The sequence below is a fragment of the Condylostylus longicornis genome, unplaced genomic scaffold, assembly GCF_029603195.1.
Source record: "Condylostylus longicornis isolate FDR11 unplaced genomic scaffold, ASM2960319v2 ptg000077l, whole genome shotgun sequence".
NCBI lineage: Eukaryota > Metazoa > Arthropoda > Insecta > Diptera > Dolichopodidae > Condylostylus > Condylostylus longicornis.
Genome location: NW_026578045.1, coordinates 3071971 through 3093990, shown reverse-complemented (window position 1 = coordinate 3093990; position 22020 = coordinate 3071971). Strand labels below are relative to the sequence as shown.

At 26.0% G+C, this 22020-nt stretch overlaps 1 protein-coding gene across 1 annotated transcript in view; it reads right to left on the bottom strand.

The window, feature by feature from the left end:
* LOC129612828 (GATA zinc finger domain-containing protein 14) overlaps positions 1–22020 on the bottom strand; it is a 250073-nt gene that overhangs the window by 151830 nt on the left and 76223 nt on the right. The window contains exon 2 of the mRNA XM_055526612.1: positions 4087–5263. Coding sequence (XP_055382587.1) covers positions 4087–4780 — 694 coding nt within the window. The 5' untranslated portion in view covers positions 4781–5263. The remainder of the gene's footprint in view (positions 1–4086; positions 5264–22020) is intronic.

The window sequence follows — 22020 nt, the reverse complement described above, 5'->3', positions numbered from 1 at the left end:
CCCAATTCAATGATCAATTTTGTTCTATTGACGGTAGGAAGCATAATGAGCAACTACAGTAGTATTTGGGATAAATAAAAATTTGCAAAACAATTTATTGTTTTCAAAACTTGGCAATTTTAATCGGTGGTAGAGTCATGAGGTACAGATAATAAATTAAATGAAAATTTGTCTACTTTGAATACTGAAAACAGAGAACAAGGAACTCATCTGACAAATAAAATTGTCGTTTCCGACGAATTTTACTATTAAAATTAAGAACGTTTTCAAAGAAACTCCAAGAATTCGATGTACACACAGTGTTTTTTGATTAACTATACTATTGCCTCGGAATAGTTTTTATTGCCGAAAAAAAAAGTTGACAGAACCGACAAAAAATGTTAAAATTTATTCCTGGAAGTGGTGAGATTCAATTATCTCTATATACACACACAAGCAATAACACCTTGTGAAAATTTAAAAAAATATTAAACTAAAGCACATGGGCTCTGTGGGACTTTAATATAAAAAAACAGCTCTGTTCTCTCACAGAAATAGAGAAAAACAAAATTCATTATTAATTATACACAAACCAATCTTCCTTGGCACGTGAAATATTCTTCAATTACTTCAAATACCCTTTATTTCAAGATGTAGGTGTCTTGTTTTTTTTTTATAATTTCATTCTAATTTAAAATATTGTTCATTTTAATTAAACTATTTGGTGGTTTTATTTTATTTGTAAGTGAAATTAAAAGGGAATTAGAAAATAAGAAAATTTATGTGAACAAATTTCCATTAAAGACTCTTTTAGTTTTCTTTGCTCTGTGTCTTTATTTTAATAATTACTTTATGTAAATAGTTGCTTCTTCATTTAATTTTGAAGTGGGCATGTAGAAGAAAAAATTATTTGGCAATGTTGTGTTTAATACTAAGTGAATTACTTCAATTTATTTATTTAAACTTGATAGAAAGGACATTGATTTAAACAGTAAAGGAAGACAGTAATTTAGGATTTTCATTGAAGAAACAAAAATTTTGTATGTGCTTTCGATTTAGGATTAGTTTGGTTTCAAACATTGGCAAATTCAAAAAATTATTAAAGAGTATTTCGCAGAAAATAGTATGAAATTGACTAAAATACTGACCACAACCTGAAATTGATTGGAATTATTAATAAATGCTGACTGATATGCCTGATTGATATTCCTGATTGCCTTTAAGGTCCTTATTTCAAATTTTTACTGAACTCCTTTTGAATTCCTTTTAAACAAATCGCTATCGTTCCAAACAACATTCTATAATTTTATTTGGCGTGTACGTTCTCTTGTATTTTGTTCCCTGAATTAACCTAATTGAGATCCCTATTCGTATATCCTCAAAACCATAACAATTTTACACTTGCCTTGTTCGGCATAATTTTAATATTTATCATATTTTCATGAAAACCTTGTTCACTAGAATTACGTCGTAACATTCCTTATCCATATGTATTAGAATAATGTAGATAATTATTGAAATTTTCAAAGTCTTCAATTTCAAAAACAATATTTTTCCACTTTTGATTCACCTACACCTACACATACAGCTATTACAATAAAAAATTCATTAACAAAAGCAATCAGAAGACAATTTACAAAATCATTATGAATTTAAAATAGTTTTTGATTCCGCGATTATCATAAAATCGCTAAATTTATAATATGAGAAAAAATCAAATTTTCTTTTGAATTTTTCTTCTCATTTCTCTTGTATAGTACGTGCAAGGTTGAATATTATTTAGAAAATTTTCGGAAAATTTAAAATTTTTACTCTTTTGGAATAGAAAAATAATATTTTCTATTTTAATTCAAAAAATTTCAAAACTAAAAATAAAAAATTAATTTTAGACACTTGTTTAGCATAAATTTTTAAAATTATGGATAAATCAAGAGATGGATGCATGCAATATAAAAAAGAAATTCTGTAATAAAAGGAAAATCAACACTAAAGTTGAAAATTCAAAATTTTTTTCAAAGACATTTCAATTTTTATGTCTGTCATTATCAGTGTTCTTTCAATATTTTCTCATAACTTGTAATTTATTTCCATTTTCCATTTAAAATTTTTTATATATATAAAAGGATCCAAAATGCATAATATACCACATCTAAAAATATAACCATTATAGATGCAACAGTAAAAATACCTAGATACGTGATTATCATCCTTAATTTAAAATTCAAATCATGAAGCCAAAGCAAATTTACAGTATAATAAATGCGCTATATAATATTTGTATATTTCGAGGATGAGAGTAGATAATATATAGCTATGCACATAGAAAATTTTTTGGAATAAAAATATTTTTATATTATTATTTTAATGAACACGTTCCCAATTTTTTTAAGTCTTACATTAAAAACATAAAAAGAGAAACTAAAATAGTTGGAAAATTAATTGCAATTACCAAAAAATTTTCACATAAATTTTTACATAAATATTTTAAAAGAGAAAACATTTTCATAAAAGTTTTTAGAAACAAATGTAATATATGTATGTATAACACTTAAGACTTATGTATAACACTTTATTGTTATAACTTACCGCACATATTATTTTGTTGAGGCATAAAACTTTGTTTATTTTTTAAAATATAAAATTAAAATTTATACAATTGTGCCATATGTAATTGAAATTCAACAAGTAAAATACTTGAGAAAAAAATAAATAGAATACTTTTAAAATTGCTTTTGTCTTTACATTTAGAGGAAGAATACTATTGGAATAGAAGAACAAACATAATTTTCGGTCACAGAAAAAGTACAAACCAAGTTTTTGAGGTTTACGAATTTTTTTTGAATTAATATTGTTGAAACGCTCATGGAGGCTTACTACTCTCTATATTTATAATACTACTCTCTATATAAAATATGAATTCAAAATTAGAACTTCTAACCAAAAAAACAAGTAGATTGTTTTGTTTTCGTCCACGGGGACCGAGGCCCCTAGGTCCCACTCACGTCGACCCATAGGATCTTTTGTGATTCCTATCCCCCTACATTAACTCTATTCCTAGGCCCCTGACAAACCGCAATATGGCAGGCACATCAAGCTGCGAGATCCCCTCCCGGGGTCACAAAGCCCCCCCCCCCCCCCCCCCGAAGCACCTCAGCTGCAGGCAAGCAACCGCCTCGCACTCACATAGCAAGTGCTCCATGGTTTCGTCCTCCTCCAGGCATAAACGGCGGACCTCGTCCGCCACCCTGCCCATCCTTTTCAAGTGGACCCTCGTGAGATTAAAAATTAAAAAACAAGTAGATTAAAAATTATTGAAAGTATTCGGGGAAATATGTCGAAGATATTCATAGGAGAAAAATTTACAATATGGAGCTGAAGGTACAATAAAAATATTTTGATAAATCAAATAGGCAGCAGAATGCAAAAATTATTTAAAATAAGGAAATTCCGTTCCGCAGAGAAATTAATGTATATATTTTATAAGAAGATTTCCTTCTAGAAAAAAGGAGTGAATTATGAAGAAATATAGAATACTGCGTCACAAAGAACATATTGTTAGAGAAATTATATAACGGGGAATTTTAAGTCGAAATTGTTTTATGACGTAGATAATTGATCATGATACTAAAATAATCAATTCAAGAAAAAAAAGAATAACAACTCTAATAATCAATAATAAAATTCAAATCAAAAATATTATTATATTAGAAAGTTATTACAACTTTAACATTTCTTGCAACATTTCGATACATAAAATTCAATTAATAATATTATTAACCCTTTCCGAAATGAGTTAATATAATGTGTTCTTCTGAAATAACAAAGTTCTTTAATTCAGCCGTTAATAGTTTAGTAATTTATCGTTTCTTTCGGTGTTCTGCTCGAATGAACACCACCGAATGAAAGGGGTTAGAATAATTATTATTTGTGATCAATTTTCTTAAAGTAATCAAATTTTTTTGATTCAGGGGTCGATAATGAACTAATTTATCGTTAATTTTATATGTTTGTCGTAACAATCACCACGAATTAAAGGGTTAAATTAATTAATTTTATAAAATGTTTAAATAAATATTTTAATATTATAAATAAAAAAAAAAAACTTACCATCATTATCAATTGTATCATCATCATTAACTATACCAATATCATCATCTTCATCATCATCATTATCATCATTATTATTATTATTATTTTTATGTAAATTTTTATTTGAATCTATTGTACTATAATTTTCGATATTATCATTTAAATTATAACCAATTGTTGTTATTTCTATTATAAAATCATCTTTATCACTAATTTTATTATCTTTTTTCTTTTTCTTTCTACTATTATCATTATTATTATTATTATTATTATTCTTATTATTATTTTGATCAATATTTAAATTACTATTTGAAATTCCATCATTATCATGATCATTAATACCGCCATTATCATTAATAATATCACCATTTTCAATATTTATTTCACTATTTTCAATACCAAAACTACCATCACTTAAATTAATACTACTACTACTACTATCTGAAAATATTAATATATCAGCATTATCTTTATAACTGATATCATCATCATTTGTTGTAATTGGTAATGCCATAGCTATTATATATATATTATAACTGTTATAATTATTATTATTATTACTATTACCGTTACTATAATTATTATTATATTGATTTCTATTATTATTATTACTATTATTATTATTACGATTTTTATTACCCATTATTGTTGCTAATAGCAATACACTTAAAATTTGAATTGCCAATTTAGCTACCGATGCAATATTCTGCATTTTGTTAAAACCGAAACGTCGTCGTTATTATTACAATAAGCATGCAAGAAACTCATTTAAAATTTATAAATTTTTTCGTATTTTTTTTTTTTTTTATTATTATTATTATTACTGTTATTAAATTTATTTTTATGTTTCATATCCTTTTGTTTTGTTTTTTTTGTAGAGCTATCCGAATTAGATTTTAGGGTTTTTTTTTTTTATTTAAAATTTTGAAAAACAATTTTCTTGAAAATAGCTATGAAATTTCGCCTTTTTTTTCTTGCTTCCTCTCTTTTTCTGATTATTTGGTAAAGTTGGTGTTTTATTTTGAAAAAAAAAAAAAAAAGAATTTACCAAATGGTATTTAATGGCAGAGGTGAAAGTTATGAAAATGAGCAAAAAATAAAAATAAAAACTTTTCGATTTAAAATTTTTTTTTTCACTTTGGTTTTATTTTTGATTTTTTAGGTGGAGGAAAAGTTGCAAAGTTCTTCATCTGATCTGAAAAGAAATAAAATATGAAATTATTAATTTTTTTTTTATAACTTTTTCAATATTTTTTTTAACTTATTTTCAATTAAAATTTAAATTTTTTTATTTTCTATAAAATATTCGTAAATATAAATTATTTTGACTCTTGAATTTTTAAGAAATGTTTTGCGATTTTAATAGAGAAGAAAATTTAAATGAAAGACAATAAGGGTTACTGAAGATCAAGATTAAATTATTAGCAACATTCAATACATCGGAATATTTTTATGGGAGAACCTTTAATATTTTTACGTGGTTTACTTTGTTACCAGTTCAATATCGTTTTAAGTTTGTTCTCATTTCTTATTATTATTATTATACATTTATTTATATGCGCTTAAGTACTAAGACTCACTGTGTTACAAGCCGATTATAACCAGATGGTAATTAGAATATAAAATTTTGATTAAATTTAAATAGGAAAAAGATGTATTCTCTTCAGTTTACGTAAATTCAGTAGGCATTCTCTGAATTTTTTTTTACTTTTTAGTTCTCATTCTGCGTTCTTAAATTCACCGCAAAATCTTTCAAGTTAGTACGGAAAGTTAACAATATTACGTTTCCTTAAAATTCAATAAAAATAAATTTTTACGTTTTAAAAATTTGTACTAATGCGCAGAATTATCATAAAAACTTGCCCGTAGCTCATTTTTGCTACCATGAAAAATGTGCATTACAACTACCAACATTAATTTATTACACCCTGGATTTGCCTAATTATCTGCGCGTAATTACCCTGAGCAGTGCGCGTAATTACCCATGACGGTGTGGGTAATTTCCCACAACCTTAAATCTATGTTGCCGAAACTTTAATTTGAATATATTTTGTGCATTATGTTTGTATTTACCTTATTTCAATTTGAATTATCATTTTGAATGAAATTTTCTCATTTCTCATGCATTTTAAACACGTGCATGTGCTTAGGCAACCTGGTAGCAATAATATTAAAATATTCTCTTTTAGTTATTCAATAAAATTTTTTAACATCTGCGAAGTATTTTTCTTGAGAAAAATTGTTATAAATATATGAATGTATATGCATAATGACGTATGTGCTTACATATTTTAATAATTAAATTTTGTACAAATGTAATTTAACAAAAGAATTGAAATTCTAAAGAAAATTTAAATATTTAATTAAAAGATAAATATCTGCTGTTATTTCCGGTTCAATTAACACAAATTTCCGCACATTTATACTACATACTCATATATAGTTAGCTATTTATCATGTTAACAGAATAGTTTTATTAAGTGTTAATGATTTATGAGTATAATAATTAAGGCACAGAGTTATACGTATTTGGATGTACCTTATGTAGTGTTTACTTGTTTTACTTGGCGTACATAATAATTAATGTCATAATGTATATAACGTAAAAGGAATTTTATTAATAATTAATAACAGATAATTTATTCTATTAAAGCATAATAAAAATATTTTAGTGAAATATATACATAACTTGCTGACTATTTCTTAATTGGACGAGTGTAGAGGTCAGATTTTAATATGGTAGTAGAGTATAGAGTAATAAAACAAATACTAAACTTACTGTAGTAAAAATTTTTCTAGAAATATTTTTTTGTTATTTGAATTTGAATAACAAGTTTGCATATGCTGTGAGCTTTAAAAATATCTAAGATTCAGGAAAAAGAAAATTGAGGTGGAAGTTTTCCTTCGAAAAATCTTCGTAGAGTAATAAAGTAAGAATGTAAAATGTTAATAATGGCAATTCCGGCTTCACAATTATTTCAAATTATTTAAATAACTTAAATAATTTTATCCATAAAATTAAATTATTTTATGATTCTGAATCATATTTTTTGATTTCTTATCAAATATTCTAATATAATTTAATTTATGATTTATTATAAATTTCTTACACATCAATGAATTCAATGAATATGGAGTCAGGGTTCATATACGGTCATAGCTGAATATTAAGTTGCAAAATAACAAAAAATTTTTGAAATTAATTTGAAATGTAAAAATATTGTTTCTAGAATATCGAAAACATCGTTATGAATTGAAAAATATTACGATATCCGCCAACAAACTTGGCTTTAAAGGCCACTAAAAAGCTTTAATTTAGAAATCTAGAAAAATTTATTAAAATTAAAAGGTCTGGTATATTTTTCTCCTGTAAAGACAAGAATCTCCTGTGAGTAACATATTTCTGTCAATTTTATGCTGTCACATTTCTATCTTTAACCGGCTTCGTTATAATGCGTTATAATGTATTATAATGAATTATCTATCTTGGAGAGAACTATAATTCACTGCAATTGCAGACCAATTTTTCTATTGCTTTCATACTTACAATTCTCACTCGCACTCTTTATATAACTATTGTTAAAATTTTCACTTTCTTCTTTCAGTCAAAAAATTTTCGAAAATCAATTCTTCTTATTTCTCGACACTATTCTATAAAATTCTTTTGAAGCATATTCTTCAAATTCATGTACATATTTTATAATTTTTTGAAGAGAGAACGAGTACACTATGGTCAATGATAGAAGAAGAAGGATAGAAGAAACCAAATTAATGCGTCTCTGTTTTTAAAATTTTATTGTTTTTCTTTTTACTCAATATTACTGTTTATTTAAAATTTGTTATTCTCTTTTTTTTAACTCTCTCGCTCTATATCAAAGTCCAAAAATATAAAATAGAAAAATTTTGGTATTTTTGTTTTTTCCTTTTTGTTTATTTGGCTTTTTATCTAATCTTGCTTTTTACTGTTGTGAGCGAAAATTTAATTTTTTCTTTGTGTAGGTTTTACTCTTCTTTCGTTAACAATTTGTTTATTTTTTTTTTCGTATTATTTACTGTTGTTCTTTTCTTTTTTTTAATGTTTACTATTTTTTTTTTTTGTTAGTTTTTTTTTACACAGTTTTTGTTTTCTTTTCTTTTTAATGAAAAAGGAAAACTAAATTTTTATTTTCCCGTTGAGTCAAAGGAAACATTTTTGCTTTTTTTTCTTTCTCTCTCTCTCTGTGTTTTATTTTTAATTCGCAAAATGTGTTGTGGCAACAAAGAAACAAACAGCAAATGTTTTTCAAACAAAAAAAAAATTTTCAAACAAATTTTTTTGTTAAAATTCTCTTTTTAGTTTTTTTTTTTTATCCTTTATTCTATGTAATATTTGGAACTGGGTCCTGCAAGTTAATAACACAAGAAAAAAGAACCGGTTAGTTGGGTGTAAGGGGGAGAGTGTGGGTAATTCTATTGGAGCAAGAAAAATATAAAAGGAAAGAAAGGGAAGGAAACAAAAATTAAAGCAAAATTTTAGAACTGGAAAAGGGAAAGTTTTTTTGTGTTTTTCTATTTTTCTAGAACCCTTTGTTAAATTTTTTTCGTATATTTTTAGTTTAGATTTGCTATACACACACAAATTGTTGTATGTCCTCTGATGATATCATAGGAAATAAAGGTTTTTTTTTTTTTGTGAGTATTTAAAGTTGTGGTACGTTACACTTTTATGATTTGATTTCAATGTATTAGGAAAAAAAAAAGAATCCAGAATCCGAAATCGAAAATTCTGAAGCAAATAAATTTTAAATGTAAAATTGTAGTTTTAAATGACAATGAATTTTTGAATCAAAAACAATTTTTTTTTCTTTTCTACTCTTTTCATTTACACCCACAATACAAAATTCTTTGTCCGTTTTCACAAAAAGCACGAAAAAAAATTTTATTAAGAAAAAACGACAAGACACAATTCAATTTTTATTGTAGCCGTAATGGAGCCAACATTTCTATATTTTGTATTTGTTGTAATTTTCGATTTTCTTTAAAACTTATGATAATTTCTTTTTGAACATGAATTTTTATATAAGATGAAAAATTATTATTTTTTTCATTATTTTTATTTCTTATGATTTGTGGAGCCATTTTAAATAACTATTTTAGTCCCATACAGTTTCTATATGAGTTCTTTGTTCTGTTTAGCTATATAACTGAATAGTTAACATTTTTCTGACGTTAAAATGGCTGCGATCTGGGAAAGTGTATAAAAAAAAAGCAGAAATAAACTTATAGTGAATGTTTTGAATAGATTTTTATACATTATGTAATTATGTTTCTGTCTATGTATGTGTTTAATTTTTAATATTATTAAATTTGCTGAATTTAAGAAAAAAATTTAGTTTCTCTTTTATTGTGTGAAAAGAGCAATTTTCATTGTTTTATTCCAGTCAATTTAAAATATTAAGAAATGGCTTGAAGAATATTAAATTTAATGATTAAAATTAAAAAATTTGGTTGTAAATTTTGATATTCTACATTTTATAATAAAATTTAGACTAACGTTCGACCGTCCCCACCTCTCTTCCCAGAAAATATTTTTAGGGTTCATTTAAAACATGTTAGAAGTTTACCAGCTGTGTTACATTACAATTTAAAAAAATTTTGTGTGATCAGATTTCAAATATCAGATTAAATCATCTTTCAGACATCTGAAAATACAAACAATGAAAAGTTAGACTTTTCGAATTCTAATGATCCAACGCTAATATCAATAAATTTGATATAAACAGTAACTATACTGCAATAAAAATTAAAGTAAATTTACAAAAATTGAAGACTTCAGTGAATTTCTCACATATTTTCCAAAAATTAATTAAAATTTGAGTGAGATTCCGAAATTGAGGAATCATATCAGAATCCACACAGGTTTCCTAACAAAACAAAGTAGGCTTAAAAAACACCTAAGCTAATTGGTTTTAAAGTCTGATGGGTCTTGAAGCTATTGTGTGGAACGGCAGGAGATTCCGATTCGTCGTTCTCAATGAATGTGGAGCGTTGATGCATAAGAGAAGGGATAACTTGGGTGAGCTCTCACTAGTTGAGATGTCGTTGTATTTTCTTCTATAGGGAAAGTTGCTCAGATTTATTAAAAATGTGAGATTCGAAAGGGTTCTCTAGGTGGGAGCTCGTGTTGGTAGGACACAATAGATTTTTTAGGTTGCGGTGCACCATCGCGTCATTTTGCAATCTACAATTAACATATTCAATTTCAAATAATTAGGAAAAGTGTATAAGACACTGGCAGAGGTGATATCCTCAAAAATCGTTTAATTATATTAAAATTCATTCATAAAACTTATTGGTAGAAAAAAATACCAGGAGGCACATGAAATAGTAAAAAAATATAATACTTGACTTAAACTGTTTTACGTAATATTTATTAATAGAGTGAAAAATGAAAAGTCTCCTATAATGTTATTAAAACAAAGAAAACAGTGAATTCTAGTCACATTGTGCGAGTTATTAAAAAGATCGGAACAAAAGAAACGTAAAAGAACAAGGACTATGCAATTCGATATTAAAATCAAACGGCTGAAATTCCCTTTAAACGAAATTTCTAATGGAGAAAAATCGGGAGTTAAAACAGTATTCAGTGTTAATTTTCTATTGTCTTTATGACTATATATAATTTTAGCCCCTCATCCGACTAATATCATATTTATTTAATTGCAATATTCCGAAACAGCAATCCGTTATTTCTTTTTCTCTTTGATGTTTATTAAATTTTTATTAATAATTTCACAAAACAATTTAAATGAGTAGAAAACCATATCAAAATTTTGACATATTATGTACCTATGACCTAGTTTCCCAATATCTAAGTATTATTAGTAAGCATACAACAAAAAAAAAATTAGAAAAGAAGAGAAAATTTTCAGTTTTCATTTAAAAAGCAAATGAAATCAAAGAATAATTTCTGTTATAACTTGAACTAGTTCAAACTCATTACAATATCATCAAAAGAGTAAAAAAAATTTAACCATAAACTATAATAGATAGGTACTTATTAACATGCATTAGTGTTACTATTCAGTATATTTTCAGGTCGGATTTTCGGGGGTAGATATTTTGTTTACATTATAAAAGTTATAAATATAAATTTTCCATTTTTATATACATACTTAAATTTTACTATCAATTGAGCTTGTTAGAAAAAATATCGTGCTCTGTTTTTCCACGAACAAATTCTAAAATTATTATTAAATTTACATATGTTTGTAAATTAATTCCAGAAAAAAAAACTATTATCCTATATTTCATAAAATAATTTTTCTTTGCATTCAAATTTTACTTTTACTTGTTTTACGATATAAAAAAAATATAAAATGTAGACAGAAAAAGAAAAAAATTTTTTTTTCTTTTGACTAGACACACGACAGAATGCTTTTTCAGAATATTTGAATTTTTCATGATTTCTCAAAAAGGAAAATAACAAATTGATTAAAGAGAAGAACAATAGAAAAAGTAATTGTGGTATTAGTCAGTGTCAAGGAACAGACAGACAGTGATATTATTTTCCATGAAAAATTATTGTATAAATAAAAAGAATAAAAATTTGTGGTAAAATGTCGAGATCCACCAATTGGATTAGTTTGACTGAAATTGTATGTTAGCTGAAAAAATGAATTATATTAAGAAAATTTTATGGGACTAATCACATTTTCTCTTATTATAAAAAGTGGAATTTTTTAAATTCAGTGAAATTATGACAATTTTAAAAGTTCTTCATAAATTCTTATGAATTTTGGATTATCTAGTATTTTACTCAATTAAATTTTTTAATTTTAATAATAAATTCATTTTCAATTCAATTTCAATTCAATTTAATTCATTCATAAATTATTAAATTTAAATTTAGTATGAGTATGCGTCGAATTTATGGACAAAATTATAAGGGATTTTAATTTTTGTGCTGCAAACCCTTTTATTATAATTTTTCTTCTTATAATATGAAAATATTTGGTATTGTGTGGAACTTACCACTGCGTGATTTTATGCATTATTATCGTAAACACAAACCAATTAAATGAAATGATTTGTGTCTATAATTAATTGTCTATAATAAGATATCTATATAATATTCTAATCTAAACACATAACAATTCCAATGATTGATTTGTGTTTACAATAATTTTTTAAAGCTCTTATGGTAATAATATTGTTATCTTTTAATTGAACTGGTAAGAAGCTTATAATTAATTTCTATTAGCCTATTGCAAACGACTCAAATAAAATTTTATTCAACATTGATGGTGTCACATTACACAATCTTGAAGGCTAAATTCTCAAAACTAAATTATCGTTGAAAATATTAATTTTAATAAAATAATGATTACAGCCATAGTGTGTTCAATTCCCTCAAAATCCCTAAGTATTATCCCTAAATTCTCAATCGAAAACCATTAAATCATAAACTAACTTCACAAAACACTAGGAATAAAATTTAAATGATATCATGGCAAAATTATGCTTTATTTTAAAAACCAATAGAATAGCAATAGAGGTGTCATTTGAAAATGTTCACATATCTTATTTAAAATTTGTAGTGATAAAAATATTTTAAAATTTTACTTTATATTTTGGGTTCCACATCATAACGATAGAGCAAACCAATAGCAGGAGGGAAACTGGGACGACATACAGCGCGACCAAACAAGAGTCACCTAAACTAGATCTATCGCACATCGGATATTTGGATCAGTCTATTTTTTGGTTTATAAAAACTAGGGCTGGTTCAAGTGGAGTTTAGGATATGGAAGTCCAGTCATATCATCTATTAGACTCAAGTGTATTCTGTATACAATAAGTTCTTGGTATTTAGGTAATTGAAAATTCTAATTCAAAGCACACATAACCCTTCTGTTCTTATAATTTACAATTCAAAATATTTACCTAAAATGTATACATTTTATTTAACATAAAATATTTTTGTTCTCTATTTTATATCCTTATAACAAATAAATTAACATTTACATACTAACACATATAATGTGTACATTCAGGCACAATATTATAATGTTCTTAATTTTAGAATTTAAAATTCTTTTTCTACTTTTCTAGTATGTTTTTTTCATTTTGCGTTTGGAGAATTTTTGTTGATTTGTTAACTCTTTTGTTTAAACTAAAATTTTCATTTTAGAATTCATTATTAAAGGCTAAATATAATTTTATTATTCTAGTCGAAAATTAGTTTTATTACCTTATATGTGGTATGACGTAAAAATAAACTCTGGAATTTGGTTTGAATTTTGTTACAAATTTTAAATAAATCTAATTAAATTATATAATATTTATATAATGAAGAAATCCTTATTAAAATAGTAATACAACATACTAATAGAAATTTGTATTTATATTGTATTCGCAATACAATACTATGTGTGTGATTGCGATATAATATCAGGGGTACGGAGGGTTATGCAAAATTTAGAAAGATTAAAAATATGAATGCAGTTTTTATTAGTCACAATTTTATATCTAATGGCTTGCATTATGCAATCATACATCTGAAGTACCAATTGGTATGTATAAAAAAAAAAATAGTACGAGTTAAAAAACATTAAAATTTATAAGGAAGAAATAGGTCGGGTTAACGCAGCCCATTGTGGCACCGCCGCATCTCTCCTTTTCCGACCCTAATTCGAACCAGCCTAAAGTTCTGACGAATTGATTAAAATTGCTTACATTTACATCCGCTAAGTCTGCAGCTTGGCCGAAGAAGTAAAACCTAGGAAATCTCTGCCTGGAGTTGGCCTGCTCTGGACATGAACATAAGAGGTAGGTCAGTTTTTACTTCTATTCTTCCAGATCGTTAACGGAGTAACTCATCTTCCTCGTGTGTTCACCAATCAGACAATGGTCTGTCAGAACGTCTATTATAGCACTGACATTCTCTCGTCGGAGATCAGATCTCTTGTGCGATGCAAATTTAGCTTTAACAGCACCTTCGCTATGGTGTAACAAGTTGTTGCATTCGCTTATCCGAGATTAACACACTCCAATGCTGTATTGCACAGCAGTAGCTTATGTATGCTGACAAACATGCCCAGGTTCTACTTCAAGATAGAATCCCGAGGGAGAAGTATGGGTGCTTAGTAATTTTTCATCAATCAATAGTCTGATACAAAAAACATTCTTAGATTATCTAAGACCTGCCTCAATATACTATTTCCAAATTATTTTATTTATCATTCTGTTGCACAACATTACTTTAACAAAATTAATATTTAAAAAAAATAAAGTTGGGTCAAACCAATGGTTTGTATTGTAGCACTTTTCCCTTCAACAAGTGAAAATTCTGCTTTTAAATACAGTCTATGTATACCTATCAAACTATTAAAATTATTTTCATTCATATACAAAACTATTTCTAGAATTGCATATATTTAGGATGATGCATACATGCAGTCTTTGAAATAAAGCAAAAATTAATATAAAAACGGGGTAAACTTAATGCTCGATTTTAAGGGTTAATTGTGTGAGTTAAGAAAAATAATTATATTTTTTAATTTTATGGAATTTACCGTTAGCTTTTTGCGTTTATAAAAATTTGGAAAAGCTTGCGGTTTCGGAAATATAAGGTGTCAAAAATTCAAATTTTACGAATTTCAAGAGGCGATAACTTGAGAGGGGGTGGAGATGGAAAAAAATTTTCTTCTAACGAAATAAACTATTTGTTAATGTCTAAAAGCTCCTAAAATTTCAAGCTTCTACAGGCTGGGGTCTAGAAGAAAAATGACATCAAAAATTTGGAAAAAAAGGACTTTAGATAACGGTAAATTTGAACGGCCATTTTGTTTTTCTAAAGTTTAACTATAGTATATCGCGCTAGGGGAAGCAAGCCACTGCCTTTCTGCGTTTGCAAAATTTCAAAAATGCTTATGGTTTCATTGCAACAAATATTTAAAAAAGGCCATTTTTAGGGTTTTGGGGGGGTATAACTTCCAGAGGGGGGGAGATAGGTAAAAATTTTGTTCTACGGAAATAAGTTTCTAGTGAAGATCTATGTACGTATGAAATTTCAGCTTTCTATCTTAAAGGGTGTAGAAGTTTTGTAAACAAAAAAAATGTCCACGGACGGACGGACGGACGGACGGACGGACAGAGTGAAACTAATAAGCACTTTTTTCAAAAAATTTTTTGGAAAAGTGCTAAAAAACACATAATGTGTTTACAATTAGATGACACAATCAACCAACAAAAGTGAACCAGAGAACACCAGAATAAAATTTCAATGAATTTCACTTCAATGAATAGCATTATTCTACATTTAATATATTGTATGGGGCTTTAATTGTGTTAGTATGTGATGTTAATATATGTATATATATTCATAAATAAATTATAATGTTGGTACATTGTAGATACAATGAAAATTTTCACGCTATACTCAAATACTCAATTAAATTAAAATATATTATGGAAAATAAGGTGAAAATTGCTGAATTATTGTTGAAAAAAGAACAAAAATAAAATAAAAGCATTATAAATTTAAATTTTTAAATAAAACTAATGTCTACTATAGCTAACAAGTACACTTACACGTTATAGAGTACACAATTTTAATAATGACGTCCAATTTTGTATAATGAATTCATGGTTTTTTGGTTCAAAGGAGGTTAACAAAATTTTTTGAAAATTTGCACGTCTACATTATTGGAAAAATATTTTTTGTATGAAATTTAATGAACAAGAAAAAAAGATCTGATATGGTCAGTACATTACCGACCACAATGCACATTGTCTAGTTTAATGAAAGCGCTAGTTTCCAGTGTAAACATTCGTCGAAAAATATAAATTCGGCTTTTAATAGAGTTTCCCTTTATGTCATTCGAGTTCCATGAAAATTTTCCAGTTAATTTTGTTAACAACCAGAACCCAAATATTAAATTTCGAAAAATTCCACCAATTAGTTCCGTAGAAATGATAAAAAATGTAAAACCAACCCTTATTTGGACTCCAAGCAGTGATCTTTCCAAAAAATTAAGAGATTCACTGTCTTAACATCCCAAATTTGAAAAGTAAATTTCAACGAAATTTATTGATTATTTCACTTTATACTGATATATCCCAAAAGTTGATCAATCAGCCGAACTTGAGATACACGCGTGCACGAACAGATAGCCCGGAAGACTGACATCTCTATACAAATAGTTTTTTTTGCGCTTCCCTAGTATTGTGTTCTCACCAAAACTCGATATCCAAAATTTGGTGCCATCACATTACCTGCCTTACTGTATGCAATCTACTGAAAATATTTTTTTGTTTTAAAGAGCGAAAACTAATTAAGTATTATAACAAAATAATTATCAAATAAATTTGAAATATAATTAAATTTAATTATGATATAATTAAATTATTTGGACGATGGTGTTTTTAAATTTTATATAGATACAATATTCCTAGACCATAATTATTCTTTTTGCGAAAAAACTAATGCTGATTTGAACGAAACGAACCATTGAAAATGAACTTCTGAGAACTGGTTTTAATGTAATCAGGATATAATGCAAAAATTGGTTTATTATGACTTTCCAGAAATTCCTCTCGACATCACTTCAAATTTGGTTAAAAATTCGAAATAAGCTTTTACTACTCGTATTTATGATATAAGTTTTGCGGCAAGCAAAATGAATATTTTTGTAAAATTCAGTTCCGCACCTTAATATGAATAAAAACGTGGTATTGGGCTTAACTATCGTTATTCATTTGGCTGTCTGTAAAAGAGAAATGTTGTAAGACTGAATGTGAGTAAAAAGTTTTTACGAAATCGCATTCAAAGCTCATATTTAGCCATTCAATTGACTAATATCAAATTGTAACATAAAGAACTATTGGATTGATCAGATAAGGGCAATAATTCGTCTGTTCCTAAGAAAAACCTATGTATGCCATCATTTAATAAATAAAATGGGTAATTGATCTGATCAGCTTTATAACAGGTTCAAATTTCTAATTCAATTCTATGTGTTTAGTCCTACATATATAAGTAGATTATTTCTATTTAATTCACCTTAAAAAATCTGAAAACAATTTTAAATTCTCCAAAATTTAGTTTATTTTCTTACATAAATCTCTGTTTAAAAGTTTAACAACATAATGACCTTCAATAGCATTTATTTTCAAATATTTTGTAATCAAAGCAAAAAAAATTTACGATTTAAAAAATTTTTCCAAATGAATCTACAAAAAAAGGAAAAAAAAACAACAAACTTAAAATGTAATGAAAATGAGAGAAATAAAAAACATTGGAATTGGGGTTTAAAATGGAAAAGGACAAGAAGGGAAATTGACAACATAAAAACTCATTACAGATTAAAATTTCAAAACATGAAACTTTTCTAATAAATGAACACCAAAGTATTAATTTGAAGGTCAAATAGAAAAAATGAAAAATAAAGAAAAAAAAATCTTCTAAACTAATCTAGGTCAATCTTTAGTTTTCTTCATAGTATACAATGTTGTATCCATGTTGGTGTGTGTATGTATAAATTTGTAGATTTATAAAAAGGACATCTGGAAATAAAAGTTTTTCTTAATAAATAATGTATAGAGACTTGGATAATTTCTTATCCGTCACATTATAATCAAGTTATTTTCCGTACATATGTATGTACCTATGTAGTTTATATGGTTAATATTAACACTTAATAACCTTATAATGTATAACCTTATAAGTTTACCACAATCCAAATATCGAATAGTGTTCTGACAATGCTCATATATAGTGAAAAAATATCATTTTTTGCGGAAAATCTACTTAACTCCTCTATTTATTTATTCTCTTCCATATAATGCGTATTTAAATAATTCTTTTAAATACACTCCTGTGCAGTTCCTAATGATTATTAAAACCTAATGATTTCGAAATAATTACTATATTGACTAACAGGTATACATAACTATAGTTTGACCATCTATACTAATCAGTGTGAATATCTATAGTAACCAATGACCACAATGAATTTGTGTCATTGATATTAAGCAATCTTTTATTCGCCCGCCTCACCTATCAACTGAATATTCTCTACACTAATCACTATCCTACGATACAATACACAGAATAAAATCTTATAGCCAAAAATTCATTAATTAAAATTTTGTTTTTGCCCATGCTTTATTTGTAATTTAGTCTTATTTTATTCTCATATTATTTGCTGTACTCTTTGCCCGAAACCAATTCGCCTAAATATTATTCCAAATATTATTGAGTAGGTACTACCACTCTTATTTATTAATTATCTGTGTGTGTGTGTGTACTGAATTAATCACATTAAAAAATTTGTATTATAACACTAAGCTTGTATATAATTATTTCGTTTAGTCTTTCTACCATTAATTTCTACATAAATTTATTATGCATTTGTATATCAATATTATTAAAGTTGTTTTTCTATTAGAAAATCACAATAATACTATATGTATAACAGTTTTATACTATATAATAATAATTTAATATCTTATGTAATCCTTTAATAAAAATGACCTTCTCTTGTCAATTTCGATACCATCATCATCTCATTGTTTATATTAGATTTTGATATATCTGTAAATAATATCAGAACTAATTTCCCCACAAGGTTCATAAAAACAATAAAACGAAAAAAAAACAAAACAAAAATTTATATAACATTTTTATTCATAGTATGTATGCGTGTATACAAGTTGAAACTTTACATTTATACTGAATAAATGCATATAAATATTATAATGTATAAATATAACAGAATGTTTAAGTATATATATTCTTTTTATTATAACATTACAATGATAAAGTGAACAACATCGTTTCCAATCTTAATCTTTAATAAAGTCCTTTTAATACAAACATAAATACATAATAATATATGGAATATTTTGTATATATAGAAATTTAAAGCACAGTATTATATTGATTCGTAGAATTACAACAATTTAAGAATATAACATTTTTGTTTTTGATTAAATACAAATTTTGTTATGGGTTATCCAATGTTTTCAAAGTATAATATTGGAAAATGGTTAAAACAATATATTTCAGGGGTGTTTGAAAATTCGAACACGTATATTCAAAGTGTATAACACCACTAAAACTAGTATACAAGATTTGAGTTGCACATTTATTCCGGTAGATGGATTTAAAACTCTTGAATATTAGAATTTTATTTGAGCAAAATGGATTTGATTTTTTACATAAAATTCGAATAATTTTTTGCAAAAATTCTCATTTATTAACACCATTTGAACTTAAGAAGATTGCCCTCCCAAAACTGTTAAAATCAACATTATTATATTGTTTTTTGCTTTGGAGTGAAAAATATGGTCTCATTTTATGTTTCATTTAACAATACTATTATAAAATCTTTTGAATTTTTCGAGTGTAATCGTGACAATTTTTGAATGTTTGTGTCCTTTTATTGATTTTTAGTGGATATTTTAAGGAAATCATTTAAAAATTGTTTACATTTTATAAACATATTAGAATTCGTTTAAGTCTACTTTAATTCCAAGTTTTTTTATTCGTTCATTGTCTAGAATATGCCCTAGAATCGCTTGAATGATTACAAAATTATTACGATTTAAAATTTAAGGTATACTAGTTGACGGTGTTGAATTTTGTATAAGATATTACCGTGTCTTTATGGCGTGAATTATAGTAATTTTATAATATTTTAATTATTATTAATGTACCTATGTAACATGGTGTTGCATATTTAACAATAAGCTCTAACATCATGTTATTTTTGCAAAATTTCGGAAAAAAATAGTTTTTAAGCGTTATCCAATGTCTGTCACCGCATTTTTATTCAAAGATTTTGTTCTTTTCAGTCTTTTTCATTCTAATCTAGGTGTCTTTTTAGGTATACACTCTTGTATGCAAATAATTTCTTTGAATTGAATATTTTTTGCCCAATTCTATAACATCAAAATGAGCGTGCAGCATCAATCACATATACATAAATAAAAATATTACTTTCACGAATATATTTCTACATTTCAAATAAGACGCGTGTTCTAAGTCAAATAGTAATATTGTAGCAATTTCAACAATATTCCAAATATATCAATAATAATTTATTATTATTGCGAAAAATTTGTAATTCTTTAGAATCTTGATATTATTTAAAAAAAAAATTGTTTTTATTTTAAATATTTTGAAGAGAAAAACAAAAATTATCCAAGAAGAAGTTAAAAAGAGCTCTTAGAAAAGCGAAGAACTTTATATTTTAATTTTCTTAGCATATACTTGCTTGGTATATAATACTGAGTCTTAAATTCTATTTGGAATTCCGTTCTATTTGTACGATACTAAGTAAATAAAAATATTATTAATAATATCATAATAAAATAGAAGTGAAAGGAATAAAAGAAAAAATAAAAAGGTACCACAAAACGATATAGGTATATACATAAGCATATTTAGATATTATATTTGATGAACTCAACCGGTAACCCACTTGGAATATAGATAGACTATAAATATTTAAAAGAACAAAAAAATAGAAGTGTTATTCAATATGTGCCAAACAATTTTTTCTTTAAGCCTCTGTATTGGTACCAAAATCGGTATACTTATTTCGTACACCCAATATCCCTGTATATACCATCTGCAATATATTACATTTCAACTGAATTTCGGGTACATAAGAGTTCTGGTGCTTTCTGCATCAATATAGTTTTTATACTCAAACGACTAATCGAACGTATATTTGCGCGTATATTCACACAGCGTTTTTTTACAAATTATCGACATCGTCCTTTGTATGGTTGTAGTCCAAAACTAAAATCTGTTGTGAACTGTAGACAATAGAATTACATTTTAATCGAGCCAATATTGTAATATCTTTATTAAAAGCGAATATTGTAGACTCAGTCTCTTTTAAGAACATTTCATAAAACCGCCAGCCATAAATATAATCACTTTTATAACAAAAAAAAAACCCTTCGAACAATAACTCCAGTCGGCGGTAGGACGCCAAGGTACTTCCATGTTACATTTTGAAAATTCGCAAATATCATATAGATGTTCTATACAAAGACTAACTAAATTTACGGTATCGGTTCAGGTAACAGTTAATTTTTTTCAGTGTGAAGTTGGTTATTGACATACATGTATCGGTTTTTTGTACAAAAGAGTTAATTTTATTTAAATTTTTAATATTTATTGATATTTATTTTTTGAACATTTGCTTTCGATAATATTTCTTGTCGAATTCCATACAAAATGTATGGAAGTGCCATTACCTTAGTAGTAAAGGTGTACGGAAAAAATAATTACAAATTAAATCGCTTGGATGAATGGATGAAGTATTTTTTATAGAATAGATAGAATATTTTTCAATATTTTCGAAGCTACTGGTGGAAAATTTCAAATTATTGGAATCCTTTTCATATATATTAAAATTAAGTATTAAAATTGAAAAACTTTCAAGGGAAACCTAGTGTCAATAGAAAGATTAATCAAAAAATTTATTCTTATAAGTAATATTTTTACAATAATGGCAATATTGTAGCAATTTCTAGAACTAATAGATATTAAAAATACAAATAATTTAAAATATTTTTAAACTTTTATAGAATTTTAATTCATAAACTACGGCCGTCTTCAGCTCTTCTTGACAATAAAATATTATTTTAAATCTTCTAATCTCTTTATTCTATTCGTGATCGAACTTATTGAACAATCTTGTATAAAAATTCATATACATATCTACACATTTATTATGGGTACACAAAAAAAAATTATATTGATGTAAAAATGGAATAAAAATACTGTTATATAAATAAAATAAAATAATTTATTTTTTCAAGAAAAAAAAAAATATTTTCTTCTTCTTCTTGTTTTATTTTCTTAGAACTCAAATAGAGAGCAAAAGAATTTTTTTCATTTTAAGTATTGGTTATCACGCAGACTTTGATTTTATATAAATAGAAAATTTT